General features: G+C 52.6%; 2 protein-coding genes across 11 annotated transcripts in view; both read right to left on the bottom strand.

The window, feature by feature from the left end:
* Positions 1 to 85: 85 nt before the first annotated feature.
* LOC120759503 (zinc finger protein 501-like) lies at positions 86 to 5,297 on the bottom strand. 3 transcript variants are annotated; one of them, XM_040078820.2, is made up of 3 exons: positions 5,255 to 5,297; positions 4,249 to 4,366; positions 86 to 1,846 (listed from the first exon to the last, which is right to left on the bottom strand). In XM_040078820.2, exons 2-3 carry the CDS (start codon positions 4,343 to 4,345, stop codon positions 642 to 644), a joined length of 1,302 nt encoding a protein of 433 aa, XP_039934754.1. In that variant the 5' UTR covers positions 4,346 to 4,366; positions 5,255 to 5,297; the 3' UTR covers positions 86 to 641. The 3 variants fall into 3 exon arrangements, with proteins under 3 accessions (XP_039934754.1, XP_039934756.1, XP_039934755.1); XM_040078822.2 differs by having other exon boundaries at positions 89 to 1,828; XM_040078821.2 differs by lacking the exon at positions 5,255 to 5,297 and having other exon boundaries at positions 90 to 1,828; positions 4,249 to 4,618.
* Positions 5,298 to 9,413: 4,116 nt separating this feature from the next.
* SLX4 (SLX4 structure-specific endonuclease subunit) overlaps positions 9,414 to 16,627 on the bottom strand; it is a 28,725-nt gene continuing 21,511 nt past the window's right edge. For all 8 annotated transcript variants that reach the window (XM_040079261.1, XM_040079258.2, XM_040079260.2 and 5 more), the window contains 5 exons: positions 16,309 to 16,478; positions 13,076 to 15,531; positions 12,048 to 12,150; positions 11,418 to 11,846; positions 9,414 to 10,814 (listed from right to left, as the gene is read on the bottom strand). In XM_040079261.1, the coding sequence (XP_039935195.1) occupies positions 10,454 to 10,814; positions 11,418 to 11,846; positions 12,048 to 12,150; positions 13,076 to 15,531; positions 16,309 to 16,478 (3,519 nt within the window). In that variant the 3' untranslated portion in view covers positions 9,414 to 10,453. The remainder of the gene's footprint in view (positions 10,815 to 11,417; positions 11,847 to 12,047; positions 12,151 to 13,075; positions 15,532 to 16,308; positions 16,479 to 16,627) is intronic.

The raw sequence follows: 16,627 nt of genomic DNA, 5'->3' as shown, positions 1-16,627 counted from the left end.
GCCACGCCCCCGCTCACCTGTCCGGCACGGCCCAAAGCCCCGCCCCGGGAGGAGAGCAAAGCCGCGCATGCGCAGCACCGCCGCGCCGCAGCAACTCCGAACGGCGGCCGAGAAGGAAACATGGCGGCAGCGCTGCGGTATCGGCGGCTTTATTGGCGGCTGCAGCAACGGCACCCAGCGCAGCTGCCGCCCCACCGCCCCTGCAGGGCCGCGGGGACACACGGGTAGCCAGCGCAGGGGGCCGAAGGCACCAGGCCTTGGGCTTCTGTGGGCTGAGGGAGGGAGCTCAGCGCCTCTGAACACAAATCAGGAGCCTTTGTTGACCGAGTGTTGCAGTCTCCAAGATGGTCCGTGTGCTTTACTGTGTTAATTGTCTACATGTGGGCACAGAGTCATTACCTTCCTCTGAAATACACGAAGCGCATTCCAGCCTTTCCAAAGCACTTCCTTTCTCTCCCGAGAGCTTTCCCTCTGAACGCCACCAACTGCCCCTGCTGTGTCCACGCTCCTCTCCAGACCTGCAGCTCTCCGCTCTGACTCTCCCCTGTTTGCATCTCCGTCCTTTAGGAGCCGCTCTCCTAAAACAAAGTGCCTTCCCCCTCGGTGAGCCGGGCAGTCCCTGGAGAGCACGGGATCCGAGCCTAGGGCTGCCCCGCCCTGTGGACGCGCCGGTGCCGCAGCAGCGCGGAGCTCACGGCGAAGCGCCTCCCGCAGTCGGCACAGGCGTAGGGCCGCTCTCCGGTGTGGGTGCGGCGGTGCTGGCTGAGGTGTGCGCTCTGCCTGAAGCTGTCCCCGCAGTCGGTACAGGCGTAGGGCCGCTCCCCGCTGTGCACCCGCCGGTGCCGCAGCAGGGCCGACCTCCACAGGAAGCTCTTCCCGCATTCGGTGCACTGGAACGGACGCTCCCCGGTGTGGAAGCGGCGGTGCTGGATGAGGTGGGAGCTCACCGTGAAGCTCTTCCCGCACTCGGAGCACACGTACGGGCGCTCGCCCGTGTGTAACCGGCGGTGCTGGATGAGGGCCGAACTCACGGTGAAGCTCTTCCCACACTCGGAGCACTTGTACGGCTTCTCCCCGGTGTGCACCCGCCGGTGCTTCGTGAGCTCGGAGCTCTGGCCGAAGCTCTTCCCGCACTCGGCGCAGCCGTAGGGCTTCTCCCCGGTGTGGACGCGCCGGTGCCGCGCCAGGGCCGAGCCCACGCTGAAGCTCCTCCCGCAGCTGCCGCACGTGTAGGGCCTCTCCCCGGTGTGCACCCGCCGGTGCTGCACCAGTTGGGAGTTCCCGGAGAAGCTCTTCCCGCACTCGGCACACCTGAAGGGCTTCTCCCCGGTGTGGGTCACCTGGTGCCGCAGCAGCTTCGAGCTCACGCTGAAGCTCTTCCCGCACTCGGAGCACTCGTAGGGCCTCTCCCCCGTGTGGATCCTCTGGTGCTGGGTGAGATGGGACCGCTGCCGGAAACGCTCCCCACACTCGGTGCAGGAGAAGGGTTTCTCTCCAGTGTGGATTCTCCGATGCTGGGCGAGGTTGGAGCTCACATGGAAGCTCTTCCCGCAGTCCCCACATATCATCAGTCTCCCCACAGAAGAATTTCTCTGCTGGATAACATCTGGCAGCTTCCTGAAACTTTTCCCATGCAGCATCACTCGGCTTTGCCTCTTCTCCAGAGGTCTCTGAACTTTTTCTGACCTCTTTGGGATGACTGGGTCCTGTGCAGGACTCTGGGAATTGTTCTCCTTGGAGAGTCCTGAGAGTAAAACCTCAGGCTCTGCTGGCCCAGAGATGCCTTGGTGGGGATTCTTCTCTTTTTTGCTCACAATCCCATCTTCGGCTGCAATAAAATGAGAATCTGGATAGAAGTCACAGACAGGAAACTTTAGACAAGAGAAATCAAAAGGGATCAAATTCTGAAGATTCATCAGATTGACTCTTATAAAAAGTTCTGATATTTCAAACTACACAGTGGATTTCTTGGTATGTTCACAGGAACAAACCCTGGGAACAGCCCCGTGTGCTCTGACAGAACCTGAATACACTGAAATTACTGGCGTATTAAAGGTAAAAGTTTAGCGCTTGAACAGGAAAGATGTCTGCTCTTCTAGGATATCTGAAAAGTTATTAAAAGCTGAATTGAGAGTCCTGGAAGTGCCACGAAGAACTGTCCTAGTCAGCAGAACAAATGCAACATCCCTGATCTGCTGCTGCTGGTGCTGCAGAGAGAGGCACTCCCAAAGGAGGCACTAAGGGATGAAATCAGGCACCTCAAACATGGCTTATGCCAGTCTCAGAGACAGGAGAACGTCAACTTTATGCTCCCATGGATGCATGGGAGAGCATGCAGAACTGGGATGAGGAAGGGCTGTCCTGGAGCAGGAGAGGCACTGCACAACTAAGAAAGGAAGGAGAGTCCAGAATTACAGCCCAGATGATATCTGATCTTCCTCCTTCTGGGCAATGTAAGAAAACATCACAATGTGATTTCACAGTGAACTCCTGAGATGCCTTTTACAGTAGCTTGGCATGACACTGACACTTGATATAGTTTTCCTTAAAATTGTTCCATGAGAGCAACAGAAACTGGAACTTTGGTAGCCATGTGTCTGCAGCTACTCCATCCAGGTGGGAGGAGAAGAGAAGAGGGACATCCAAAGACAGGATAAGGTCATTTGTGGCAGCCCAGCATGAAGCCCTTGCCCTGTGGGTCAGATTTACTGAGCAGACAGTGGAGCTTGGGAAGTTGCTCTGTTGCTGTTGTCTGTAAAGGGTTTGGTCAAACTCATGACAGGACCTCACTGTTAGCGTTTTAAGTGAAAGGAGAATAAGTTCACAATACTCAGGAATTCATATTGGAAGTATAAGACTGAACTGGCAAAAAAATGAATAAGCAAGCAAGAAAGGAAAAGTGTGGCTCTTCCTCAGCTCATGCCAATTTGGTTGACCTCAAGCCTCTGATATGCCAGTGCTAAGATCCGAGTCAAGCTCCAGGTAAGCAGAGGAAGTGCAGACACTGGGAAAAAACCTAAATATCACCTTAAATGTACCCTTGGATCTCTTTCTCAACAGAATCCACCTGGAGTTCTTCAGAGATGTCACCAGTTTTAGCAAGAGGAAGATCTGCAGTCCAAAGGCATTCTCAGAGACATTATTCCTTCACCAAAACTGGTAAGGAAATCCAGCTGCCATGGGATGAATGACCCTCATGAGGTGGGAAGGAAGGGAGAGGGGAGGTGCTTATGATTCTGTTATTCAGACACCAAGGCTGACTACAAACTGTGTCAGAGCCTTATGATACTGACCAACCAGGTGACAGGGGAATGGCAAATGATATTCACTGCAGGTAAACGAAGTGCAGAGGGGAACAGGAGCTGGTATAGAGGGCTCCTCTGTGAATGGGCCTAGGATGTTCTTGATATCATTCTGGAATAGCCCCTTGGAGCAGATGGATGAAAACTGCAGCTCCCAGGCAGACAAAACAGCTGATCAAATGTTAAGGATTGCTAGGGAAAAAGAGAGAATGAACAGAATGTAATTGTGCCCTTGCAGCTCAAACCCTACACTTGACTGTGTGCAAGGGCAGGGATGGATCCTCCATTTCAGAGAAATTCCAATAGAGCTGAGGGAGATACAGAGCATGACATGAATAATAGAAGGCACAGAACAGTTTCTGCATTGAAGATAAATGGTACAGCTGACAGGGGTATTGCAGAGGACTATGAAACCACAAGTGGGGTAGGTGGGGATCCCTTCTGCATCACCTGCTCTGAATTAAGAACAACTGACATGAAGTGAGCTATTAGAAAGCAGCTTCAAAGCAAACTAAAGAAGGCAGCAACTCACAAAGCAGCTGAATATGCTATGGAACTACTGGCTGCAAGCTGTCGTGGATGCTGAAACATGCACAACTTCAGACAGCAAGAAAATACAGAGAGAGCTGTGAGATACTGAGACATTGCATGTCTGCTTAGTACTTTTCTAAGTCACAGAAACTGGGGGCCTGGGAAAGCATCCAGGAACACTCCACTGCCTGTCTGCCTTCTCTGGGACCCAGCACTGGCTGCTGCTAGGGACCTCTGGAAGGACCACGGTCCATCCTGGTATCCCCAATCCTATGCATTCTGGTAGGGTCTGGGAATCCTGGAGCAGTTTTTCTCGCCAACAAGTTGACAGATGTGCTGGGTTAATGGTCAGACTCCATGATCTTAGTGAGCGTTTACCAACCTTACTGATTGTATGACTGTACCATCCCCTTACCTGCACAAGTGCTGCTCAGCACTGTCTCGGACTTCCCTCGGTAGACGCGGAGGTGGGAAAACCACAGTTCCTCTTTCTGATCCATGTGGGAGATCATTTCCAGCTTCTTTCAAGGGACCTGCTCCGGGGGGAAGGACACGGGCCGGGATTTACCCGACGGAGCAGGGGTGGCTCTGCGGGGGTGCACCAGGCCCCTGAACCGCTGCGGACCCGCGGCAGCTGCGGGGCTGGGGGTCTGCCCACGTGAGGGGCTGCCAGCCGCGCCCGTGTCCTGTCCAGGCCCACCAGGGGTCCCGCCCCAACCCTCTGGTGTCCCCTATCCAGCCCCGCCGGTATCCCCGGTCCAGCCCCGCCGGTGTTCCCCATACAGTCCCGCCGGTATCCCCGGTCCAGTCCCGCGGGTGTCCCCGATCCAGTCCCGCGGGTGTCCCCGATCCACCCCCGCCGGTGTCCCCGATCCAGCCCCGCGGGTGTCCCCAGTCCCAGTCCCGCCGGTGTTCCCGATTCAGCCCCGCCGGTGTTCCCGATTCAGCCCCGCCGGTGCTCCCATCCCAGTCCCGCCGGTGTCCCCGATTCAGCCCCGCCGGTGTCCCCGATTCAGCCCCGCCGGTGTTCCCGATTCAGCCCCGCCGGTGTCCCCGATTCAGCCCCGCCGGTGTTCCCATCCCCGTCCCGCCGGTGCTCCCATCCCAGTCCCGCGGGTGTCCCCGATCCAGCCCCGCGGGTGTCCCCAGTCCCAGCCCCGCCGGTGCTCCCATCCCAGCCCCGCCGGTGTCCCCGGTTCAGCCCCGCCGGTGTCCCCGATTCAGCCCCGCCGGTGCTCCCATCCCAGTCCCGCCGGTGCTCCCATCCCAGTCCCGCCGGTGTCCCCGATTCAGCCCCGCCGGTGTCCCCAGTCCCAGCCCCGCCGGTGTCCCCGGTTCCCAGTCCCGCCGGTGCTCCCATCCCAGTCCCGCCGGTGTTCCCATCCCAGCCCCGCCGGTGTCCCCGGTTCCCAGCCCCTCACTCGCGCTCGGCTCCGCTCTGTGGCTCGGCGGCCGCGGAGGCGCGGTCACGTGAGGGCCAATGGCGGCACGCCGGCGCTGAGGGCGGCCCGGGATGGCGGCGGCGGCGCTGAGGTGGTGACGGTCTCGGCCCCCCTGAGGGCTCGGTAGCCGTCACCCGCTGCCCGCTCCGTCCCGAGCCTTTCTCCCGTGTGCTGGGCGAGCCGCCACGGCCGCCGGGTTTCCCTTAGCAGGGCTTCAGGCGGGAAGGGAATGCCTGCCCCGGGGGAACACGGAGCCTTCGCTGCAGAGGCTCAGGGAACAAGACGCGATGGCAGCTAGCGCTTTCAGAGGGAAGAGAATTTCCAGATGACACCAAAGCAGAACTCTGGAGATCTGTATGGGGGCTCCATGTCCTTCCAGGACATGGGTGCCCAACCTCGGTACTGTCAGGGGCTGGAGCCACCCTGGTCTCAAAAGTACTGTGAAGGGAGCAGTGGGATTGTGCTGACCTTGGGCATGAATCTAAATTCTTAGCAATCACACATGGTTTGGGTTGGAAGGGACCTTAAAACCCGTCCTATTCAAACCCCTGCCATGGGCAGGGACACCTTCTACCATCCCAAGTTGCTCCAAGCTCCATCCAGCCTGACCTTGGACATTTGCAGGGATTTGGAGTCCACATCTTCCCTGGGTAATCACAGGGATGGCTCTGCCAAAGGCCGCATCACCTCTCCCAGGCACTTTGTGTTCCATTAGACATCTGACATAAAATACCTCCAGAAATAATTTTATACTGGAACGATGTGGAAGGCAAACCAGCACATTTGAAATGCATTTTCTGAGCAGCTCCAAGTCCCCTTGAAGAATGGTAGGAAGGATCGTTCTCGGATTTATCCCTTCCATATCTATCCACTGGCACCATAAGTGCGGATCTGTTGCCCCAGTACAAGGGAGAGGCACTGCAGACACCGCTCTGGGCTTTACAGCATTCTCATTTTTTTAGCTCGACTGGGCCCTCCAAGGGTCTTGACCACAAGTGAGGGATCCCAGCCACTCATGAAGTGCCATTAAACAGGGTGACTGTACACACAGAGCTGCCCCTGTGTCAGAAAACAGCTCTTTTCTCACATGCAGAATTATTTCATAGGCATCTGCAGCACGGCCTTTCAGAATAAACCTATTTGGGCTGTTTTTTTCAGGCAGGAAATGTGACAGCACAACAACTATTATGGAGTATCCCAAATCAATCCCACTGCTCATTTGATTGTCACAGCAAATTCAGAAGTTCACATGGTGCTCACATAAGACAGAAACTTTGTGCAATGACAAAAACATTTCTTTAATTGAAAACAACAAATACTTTAGTTGGTGTTTTTTTGTTTTTTTTTTTTTTTTTTGCAGCACTGAAAGTGCTAAAAGCAACAGAAGCATAAAACTAGTTTTGGTAACTTACTACACAGTTGGAAATTAAAAAAAAAAATGACAGTGTATCTTCCAAGACAAAGGAGCATGCTTTAGGAAGGTAAAACCCAGGGAAATATCTACAAATTGAATTGTTTGGCAATGTATTAACCCTGGCAGATGGCAACACCAGTGTTAACTCAGGGAGGCCCACTTTGCTCAGGGATTAGTGAAGCAGGAGAATGAGATAGGATTCAGATAATTTGCAGTGTATTTGAGGGGTATCCTTGTGGTCTTGAAGGCTTCAAAAGATTTTAAATCCTTTTCTCGTAATCTAAGAAAACTTTTAGAATTACATTTTGTCAACTTCAGCAACGAGGAGGCATCAAGGCAAGCATCTACAAAGTAGTCGGTTCCAAGCCCTGACAGCAAAGATGTGGCATTAAAATTCAATGTTTTTTTCCTACTTAGTAAAGTGTTTTGACATGATGTGATTTGAATGATTATAATTTATATCCACTGAACTGGGATGCTGCCTCTAGTGAAAGTAAAAATGTAATAATCAATCACAAAATCTTTGAGTGTGGATATAAGTCTTACCTAAAACTGGAACAAAAATACTGGGAAGGGATATTTATATTCCCATATTAAGACTGGTTGGTAAGACTGAAGCTTTTCCACTTGTGAGGTGTGTACTTGAGAGAAATACAGGTACACTGAGGGAACGGCATCAACTGGAAGGCCAGTTAAGGAAAGCCCTGTCCTTCTCAAAACAGTCATTTCTTGCAGCCCTTGGTGAGGAAGATGGGAGAGGAAAAGTTCCATTTCCCCTCCCCAGCATCCCAACCATCCAAGGGCAGCTGGACTGTACTCCACAGGCCCTCCAGACCAGCGCCAGTGGAGGTTTAGACTGGACACTAGAAAGGATTTCTACCCAGGAAGAGTGATTAGATATTGGAATGGGCTGCCCTGGGGGTGGAGGAGTCACCAGTGTGGGAGGTATTTTAGGACAGACTGGATGTGATGCTCAGTGACAAGGTCCCTGTGGCTACTACAGGGCCACTGTGGTCATTGGGGTTGCCATGGTGGTGATGGGTAACAGGTGGGACTCAGTGAGCCCACAGGGCCCTGTTCTGCAGCTGTTTCAGAAACACAGATTTGGGAATGTTAGTAGCAATTGCAAAGTGAACCAAGTTAAAACCAAAGGCCTTGTATGTATTTCCAAAATATTCCCTGCCTTAAAAATCAGCAGGACAAGCTGTACTGCAGAACTGAAGATAGAAGTGATAGGGGTGTAAATAGGCACTGCTTGAGAGAGTGGATTGAACCCAGGAAGGAGATGGGTGAAGGATTTCAAAGCCCAAAATGAGGGGAGGTTTGGGTTGGACATTAGGAAGAATTTCTAACAATAAAGAGTGATGAGATAATGGAATGGGCTGCCCACGTGGGTGGTAGAATAATTGTGGCAGGACGTGTTCAAGCAAAGCTTGGTGAGGCACTGAAAGCTCTGGTCTGGTTGCCACAGTGGAGCTGGGTCCCAGGTTGGACTTGGTGATCTCACAGTCCTCTTCCAGCTGCATTGATTCCACGATTCTGTGACCTCACAGCCTTTGGGGCCAGCACGGTGGCTGATGAGTGTCCCCAGCCCGTTGCCGTGCCCAGAGCCCAGGCAGACGTCGGCTGGCAAGGACGGGCAGAGCCCACTGAGCTTGGCCTTCAGCAGCACCATGTTCAGCCAGGGGCTCTGGCGGCTGCTGCCGCTGTCAGGGCTGCTGCTGCCGCTGTCAGGGCTGCTGCTGCCGCTGTCAGGGCTGCTGCTGCCGCTGTCAGGGCTGCTGCTGCCGCTGTCAGGGCTGCTGCTGCCGCTGTCAGGGCTGCTGCTGCCGCTGTCAGGGCTGCTGCTCTTGGTGCAGCCTCTGGAGCCTTCCAGCCCCGCTGCTGGGGACGCAGGGACCTGGGACGCGCCTGCCGAGGCCCTGGAGGAGCAGGACGTGGCACCACTGAGGGCCACCATGCTGGTCCTGGAGGCGCTGCCGTGGATCTGCACGGCGCTGGCCCTGCTTCTCAAGGGCCTTCGCCTGTGCTGGGTCCTCGGCAAAGGGCTCAGGAGGCGCTGGGGAGAGGTGAGGGAGGGGCTCTCGGTGCTGCAGCCGTGCCCGGGGCAGCCGCGCCGGGCCCCGGGCTCTCTGCGCAGGAGGGGCCCAAGGCAGCGGCAGAGGCTCAGCCCCCTGAGGCCCCCGTGCCCCTGCCATGGGGCTCCCTGTGCTCTGTGCCGCAGGACAAGAGCCGGAGCGCCTCGGCCTCTGCCCGCCCGTGCTGCCGGGGCCACGGCTGCTCCCGGGAGCTGCTGCCGCTGCTGCTGGAGAACCGGGCCCTGATGAGGCGCTGCCTGCGCCACAGCTCCCGGCAGAGGCCGGCGCCCAGAGGGAAGAGGCCAAGGCGGCCTGGCACTCGGATGAGGAGGAGACTCCGCTTCTCACCTCTGCTCTGACTCTCCGGCCTCAGCTCGGCTCTGGCCTTGCTGCACATGGCAGGGAATGTATGACCAGTGCCGAGCCCGGGCACTGGGACATTCCCGCCCATAGGTGTTAGGAACCCCTTGTTTTATTAGGAAATTAGGTTTCCCCAAAGTCTTTTCTTCCCCCAGTTGAAGTTTTTCCAAGAGTTGAAGTTTAGGTGTTTTAGTTATAGGCTTCCCAGTCATGTTCTCACCTCCTAGTTGAAGCTGGGAAGAGAAGTCTAGTTCAATAAAGTTCATGTTTTCTGTACAATCCTCTGTTTGTTTACTGTTCCATATGAGAATGGACAGGATTTAAATTCTTTATTGTATATAATGTAAATCAAAACAAATTCTGTATTAAAAAAAATAAAATTTATATCCAACATTCACAAAGATATCTAGAAATCTGCCTTGTTTTTGTGCCTTTCCCTGTTTTTCTGTGAGCACACTCAGAACTGCCAGAACAGACAGGAATCAGAAGTTGCTGAAAAGATCAGTGTATAGAATAGGACAGTTTAGGGTCCAAGACTTCTCCCAGACACTTTACACCTGGGACCAGTCCAGGCTGGCAATGGGACTGATCCAAGCAGTGGGTTTAGCTCAAGCTCTGAGAAGTGCTGAAAAGGTCCAGTGCTCACTTAAATATTTTCTTTATGACATCTCTTCTGGAGGCTTTCCCTTGACCTTGGGTGTCAGGGGCACTTTTGGGAGGTGTCACAAAGGGAATAGAACAAACCCCTGCCCTGTTCTGCAGCCATTTCAGAAACACAGATTTAGGAGTTTTAGTAGAGATTGCCAAGTGGAGCAAGAAAAAAAATACTTCTATGTATTTCCACAGCATTCCCTGCCTTAAAAATCAGCAATGCAAACTGTGCTAAGAAGTGAAGATGGAAGTCACAGGAGTGTAAACAGGCAGTGCTTGACAGAGTGGATTGAATCCTGGAATGTGAAGGGTGAAGCATTTCACAGCCCAAACCCAGGGAATAGGTGCTGGCACATGTCACTGAGGGAAGCACCAGCACAAAGAAAAGCTGGGGACCTAAAAGCTGTTAGAAAAATGGAAAGAAAAGGCACAAGAGTCAAACTGGGTGAAAAGAGGTTGCAGGTGAGCTGTGTGCTGAAGGCAGGGCAGCCATGGGGCGTTTGTGCAATCGGAGCAGAGGGCCGGCACTGGGAGTGCGGCTCAGGCCCGTTCTCCGGGATGTCACCTGGGATCAGGCCACAAGGAGCAGCAGCGCTCCACCCATCGCCTGCTGCTGGAGCACCAGCTGGGAACGGGCTTTGCAGCTTGGCAGCAAGGCCTCCACCTACGGAATTTTCAGCGGGTAGGAGCGGGCTTCACTCGGTACCGCCTTCTCTGTTTTCTGCTCTCCTTCCTTTTCTGTTCCTGCTCTTTCCGGGCTCTGGCCATGGTAGATGTGATGCACTGAGAATCCAGGAAGTTCAGCAGCTTTGCCTTGGAAATTTTAATGCCATTCTGTTTGAGCTCTGCATGCAGATCAGCCAGCTCGATGGGCTCGTAGAAGAGAATCCTGTTGTACAGGGCCGTGTTTGAGCGGATGTAGCACCTCACTGCCTCCAGCTTTTCCTCTTCCCGAGCTGCTGCTTGAGATGCTGGATATTCCTCTTCCTCCTCCTCAGATGCAAAAGCACAGGTTTCAAATCCATTCACAAAGGAACTAAAAGCAGGACAAAACAGACCAGAGGTCACAGAAAGAACAGGCCAACAAGGACAGGACCAAAGCTCCCCAAATCCCTGATAGTGAAGCCCTACGACTTCCCTCTGTGGGATCACAGACCCTGCACTACCAGCACCCACAAAATGAATGAGACAGAACATGGCAGGGCTTCTGCAAACTTCCCATCCCAGGCAGGACAGCGCTGGTCCAATTCACCCAGTGCGGAGCTGTATGGAATTTCTGGCTCCTGGCCCTTCCCTCCTGGCAGGTTCTGCCAAGGGGTGCTGTGCTGTCCTCTCCCAACTCCAGCTGCAGGTTCTCAGGCAGCACAGAGTGCTCTGTGTCACTGACCTGCAGACCAGGCATACCAGATTTGGGCCTTGCTCATAAGCAATCCTTTTATGTTCTGAGAACAGTCCAGTGGGAATTAGACTGAATATCCAAAGCCTGTTTCTTCTGTAGGAGTGTGCTGACCTGCACGTGACACACTCAAGGTGACAGGGCCACTGTAGACCTCAGGGACACTCATCTCTGTTTGCCTCATTCCTACCTCTTCTCTGTCCTGCACGCCTGAGTGTTTTGTCTAGGATTTCACTGCCTCACCTCTGTGAACCAAAGGAGATGTCACTTCCATCCACCGAAGAACCTGCTGACTCCTGGGATGCCGGGAGCTCCTTGCCATCAGCTGCCAGCGACACAGTTGGCCTTTCCTGCTCTTTGGCTCCTTCTGGGTGATGTCTGGGTGCGGCACCGCCTGTTCCATGGGAAGCACCATCAGCCACATCCCTAGGGAGCACTGCAGGAGCCTTGGCAAGCTGCTTCCTCTTGCCCACAGCCCTCGGGGCGCCGGCGCGATTCCCGCCCGCGGCTGCCTTCGGCTGCCTCCGTCGCTTGGCCGGGGACTTCTGTGGGAGGGGCTGGGAATAGGGGATTTCATCCTCAAAGTCAGAGTCCCCATCCCGGTGAGTGTACTGGAATATCTCCTTCAGCTTCAACACCATCTGGCGTTTTGGGAGAGCACGGACGCCGAACCTGAAAGAGAAGGCGGGAGTTAAGGTTACAACAGCGCTGCACCTTCCACTGGCACAGCTCAGCAAGAGGAAGTGCAGCTGGAAAAGTGTGATGTGACCTCAGAAAGCACTGCCTGGAGCGTCACCGTGGTTTTCCTTCTTTCACACTACCTGCCAGCAGGTTTCTTTTGTGAAGAGCCATCCTGGGGGAGGTAATGCTCACCTGCTCAGCTCCTTCTTCAGCTGCGGGGTCTCCATGATGGAATAAGCTGGCATGGGTGTCACTGGAGTGCTGGGGGATCTGCTGTTCTCCTGAAAGGAAGGTTCTGCAGCAGAATGAAATCACTATGATGAGAATCACTACAGAAAGGACTTAAAATGGCTGGTAACTTCTCCTCTTAGTGGTAGAAATTTAATATTATCTAATAATTGTTTAATAGCAACTACTTCCTTTATAAGCAGCTTTAGTTATTACTCAGCTTTATATTGGATAGAATAGTCAGCACTTTTCCCCCACCCCTTAATTAGGATACTTGGTTACTTGGTTTTCATTGACTTTACATCAGAAAACAGTTTAAACTGGGACATATGTCACATCTGAAAATGAGGCCATTCAGGGCTTTGTTAGAACAGGCAACTTTTAGAAAAAAGCAGTTAAAACCATGTTCACTGAATTCTGTGCAGTGGTCCTTCTCCCAGGGAGGGAATTTCGTAACAGAGACTTAATGCATAAAAAATTGAGCAAATCAAGCGACTGGGGTCTGGAGTTAGATATTGATTTAATGATACCAGTTTACTGACACTGTGAAACACAGCCAGTCTCACACATCGTGTTCTAATCACCCCTTAAACAAATTATTTAGTTAGATACTGCAACATCAATTACATCAATCCACTGGCAAGGAGGCTGGAGTCTGTGTTTTGTTCTGTTTTGGCTGGGTTTTTTTCTCTATCCATGAACCCACAGCTTCTGCAAGGAGTATGGTCACTACCAAAGGACTGGTGACAATGAAACACGCATGGCTACACTCCAGGAATCCCACATTTACTCAGGCTCTTTCCCACAGCAAATGCCTGCACCTTCTTTGTGTCTGGCCCTGCCAACTACTTTGCATCAGAAAGCCCAAAGACCATTCAGTGTGTCAAGTGCATCACAGGTAAGATAATCACTAAAATAAAAGCTAAATAAAAGCTAATAAAATCACTAAAATAACCTAGCCCAATAAATCTAGTATTAATAGAAGCTCTCACCAGGAGTCTTGACAGCATCTGTCTGACCAGCCCTGGCTGCAGCTGCCAACCTCTGAGACAGAGGAAGAATCTCTGGAAGTTCATCTTCTTTCTCTTCTCCATTCCAGTCATCCCAGATTTTGGAGTCCAGGTAACTGGCTCTGCTGCCCACTGATGAACATGGCTCAATAGGGCTCTTGTCAGGGCAGTGCAAAGTTATTCTCCTGCCAGCAGGACTTCCTTGGAGAGGGGTGCTGCCCTTAATTCCCTGCACCTGGACTGGGCTCTCCCCCTGCTGCTGCCAAGAGCCAGGGCTGGGGCTGCTGGCCGTGCTGGCCTTTGCACGGCTGAGCTGGCCGGAGTTGTGGCCGTCACCTCTGGCTGGTGACAGATACTGAACGTGCCAGCAGTCATCAGCAGGGATTGGGGGCTCCTCACACAGCAGGACACTGCTGCCCAGAGAAGGCAGACTTACTTCCCTGTCACTGTCCTCCAGCTCAACCACACTGATGTTGATTTTATCTTCCAGGGGCTGCTCCTGGCATAGAGGCACTGGTGTGGGTAAACCTGAGAGATCGGCACATTTGCTTTCCACGTTGGTGTGGCCAGGGGAGAGGAGAACTGGATCTACTGGAGAAACTGGAAGGGGGTTCTCGGAAAAGGATTCTGCTGCTGGGCTGCTGGGTGGGTTCTTTCCACTGGGTGAGTTCTCCATAGGCAAATGTTTGTCTGACAACCTTGTTTCATGAGCTTTTATTAAATTTCCAGTCATTTTATTACTACTATTACCTGCTGCTAAGTTTTTTGTGCTGAGTTGACATCCTGGACTCTTTAAAGAATTAATACTTGTGACCTGAGTCTGTGTTGAGAAGCTTCTGCCTTTGCTCAGAAATGGTGTTCCTGGCACAAGCCAGGAGCTGTCTGTGCCTGGAGACATTTCATTACTGAGCCTTTTCCCAGGGCTCGGGTTTGGACTCGCTGTGATCTCTGTACAAGCATCTGTTTGTCTGCTGAGAGGAAATTCAGGGGACACCTTTACCTCACCACGTACACACACAGTGTCTGTACTGCCACAGGAGACCTGGGCTGATCTCTGCTGTGTTTCAGGGACTGATGAGTTATGGTCAGGTTTTGGTATCTCAGGACCTTGTTCCACGTCTGTACACTTCACATGCCCAGCGATTTCCATCTTCTTCAGAGCAGAGTCAGACTCTGGCAACTTCTTGCCTTGTAACTCCATTTCATCATCATCAGAAGATAAAACAATAACACCACCCTCCTTGATCTCCTGAGCTGCAGCATCCTGAGTCCTGCCGGGTGATGGCAACACTGGGACGTGTGTGTGCTTGTTTGATTCACTGTGAGGAAGCTCTGCTGGAGAAACTGTGATCTTGTTTCTCGATGCAGCACCCGGCTCCTTGGATTTCTGGGAGTGTATTTCATCAGATGGGAATGATTTTTTCGTTTTGCTTCGCTTTGGTGTTGATACATGTTCCCTGGCAAACTTTTCCTCTGATTTTGGAGATGCAGGTGAAGAGCCAAGAGCAGGAAAAAGGGACGCATAAGGCTGGGGAGTTGGACTCCCACAAAATCCATTCTTACAGGGAGAGCAGGCTTTTTGTGACTTGCTGAACAAAAGTGAATCATTAAGACCAACATGTTTTTCACTAGAGGACTTTCCTGATTCTTTGGAAACTTCTTTCACTGGGGAAGGCTCACGATGATCCCCCTGAGAGGCAGCAAACAAACGTTCATAGCTGTCATTTATATCAGTATCACCCTGGAAACCAGGAAACTGCTCTTCACAGTGATCTGCCTTGTCATGTGAGACCTGAGATGACCTGCAATCCTTCACATCCTCACATCCCCCAACAGCCCCTCCTTCATTAGCACCATGGGATGTTTCATCCCATTTCTGAGGCTCACTGTGGTGAGGCACAACAGTGGTCTGTGGATCTTTCATGCTCTTGCACCTATTTATATTCTGCATCTTCTCTTCTTGTGCAGACAAGTCACATTTAGATCTTTCCACACCATTGCCATCCCTCAGATCTTTGAGGCTGTTGCTTACTGAAGCAGATTCAGGTCTCTTTACCTCTTCCTGCTCAGTTTGCTGGTTTGTACCTTGGACTGCCTCGGTGTCGCTGCAGATGCTGCAGCATACTCCCTCGCTCACCTCTCTTTCACCCTGAGCCATCTTTCTCTGAGTTGCAGCAAACTCATAGATTTCCTCCAGCTCTTGCTCTCCCACCTCACTGTCATCCTCCTTCTGACACTCAGGGCTCAGCAGAGCAACTTCTTCCTCATCTTCACCCACCCACACGGACTTCAAGAGGTCTTGGAAGTTCTCAGCTCTGTCCTCACAATCTTCATCATCCCTCACAGAGATAAGATCATCTTCTGAATCCACTCCAGAGGACACCTGGCTCTCTCCAGTGCTGTTTTCACACTCTGCCATCAGTTCCTTCATACCAAACCTGCAAGGATACATTAGTAACTTTAGTATTTCCTCCTCCAGTATTTCTTCTCCATTTGGCCGTCAGATCACTTTTGTGAGCTTTGTAAGGAATTTACATGAGGATGTTGAGTTTCCTGAGATGTAAAAGATCCAGTGTACTCCTAAAATTCCAAATACCCTCTTCCAGGTGCCACTCCCATGAAAGTATCAGGCATATTCTTCCTCTTCTGTATTTGAGACTGACTACCCTAAATCCTCTTGGCAATGGGCAAGTCCCATGGAATGGCTGGGGCTGGATAATATCTGCCATGTGCAAGACTCTTGGCTTTTTAGAGTGACAGGGCACCTCTCTATATACATTTGGCAAGCCCCAACGTGTCCCACCCATTCCTCAGCAACTGCTCCTGTTTCAAGCTCTTAGGGCGTGCCTAGGGCCACGACTGAGAGCATGGCTGACACAACACATTAAAGCCTGAGCATCCAATACATTCTACAAATGTTGCTCAGATGAAGTGAGAATCACACACAGAAGTTGTGCTCATCATCTTCAACATCAGCTGCCAACAGACATCCTGAGACAAAACTCAGCCGAAGTCTGCTGAGCATATACTGAACACAGAAACTCTCATACAGGTGGAAAAGCTGAGGGCTGGATGTCCTCACGTGCAAGTTTCGTTTAGGATGTAGCCAAGGACCACGGAATTTGTAAACCGCTAAAACTGCAGCGGAAGATCTCAAACTGGGGTCTGTGTGGCTGAAAGCCTGAGGGGGTCCAAAACATGCTCAGGGCACACACCTGGCAGCCAGAGCCCGCAGCTGGGGCTGCAGCCCGGCAGGGAAGTTGGTGTCAGCAGCGTAGAGGTACCGCAGGAAGGCAGCCACAGCCTCGGCCGACACGTCACTCAGCAGCACCCGGTGCGCCGGCGCCGCCCCGTCCTCCTCCACCACCAAGCCCTCGCTGTGCACCTGGGGCACAGAAAGCAAAGTCTGCTAGTGAAGCAACACAACACCTACATTCATCCTTGTTCCCATCAGCTCCTTCCATTCACTGACGCCCAGCCTCAGGACCGGGATGCCAAGGCGGGGCAGTTACGCAGAGCTCCCTGTGGAACAAG

The sequence above is a fragment of the Hirundo rustica genome, chromosome 15, assembly GCF_015227805.2.
Source record: "Hirundo rustica isolate bHirRus1 chromosome 15, bHirRus1.pri.v3, whole genome shotgun sequence".
Classification (NCBI taxonomy): Eukaryota; Metazoa; Chordata; class Aves; order Passeriformes; family Hirundinidae; genus Hirundo; species Hirundo rustica.
The sequence above is the reverse complement of the archived record's forward strand: the minus strand, read 5'-3'. Positions and strand labels throughout refer to the sequence as shown.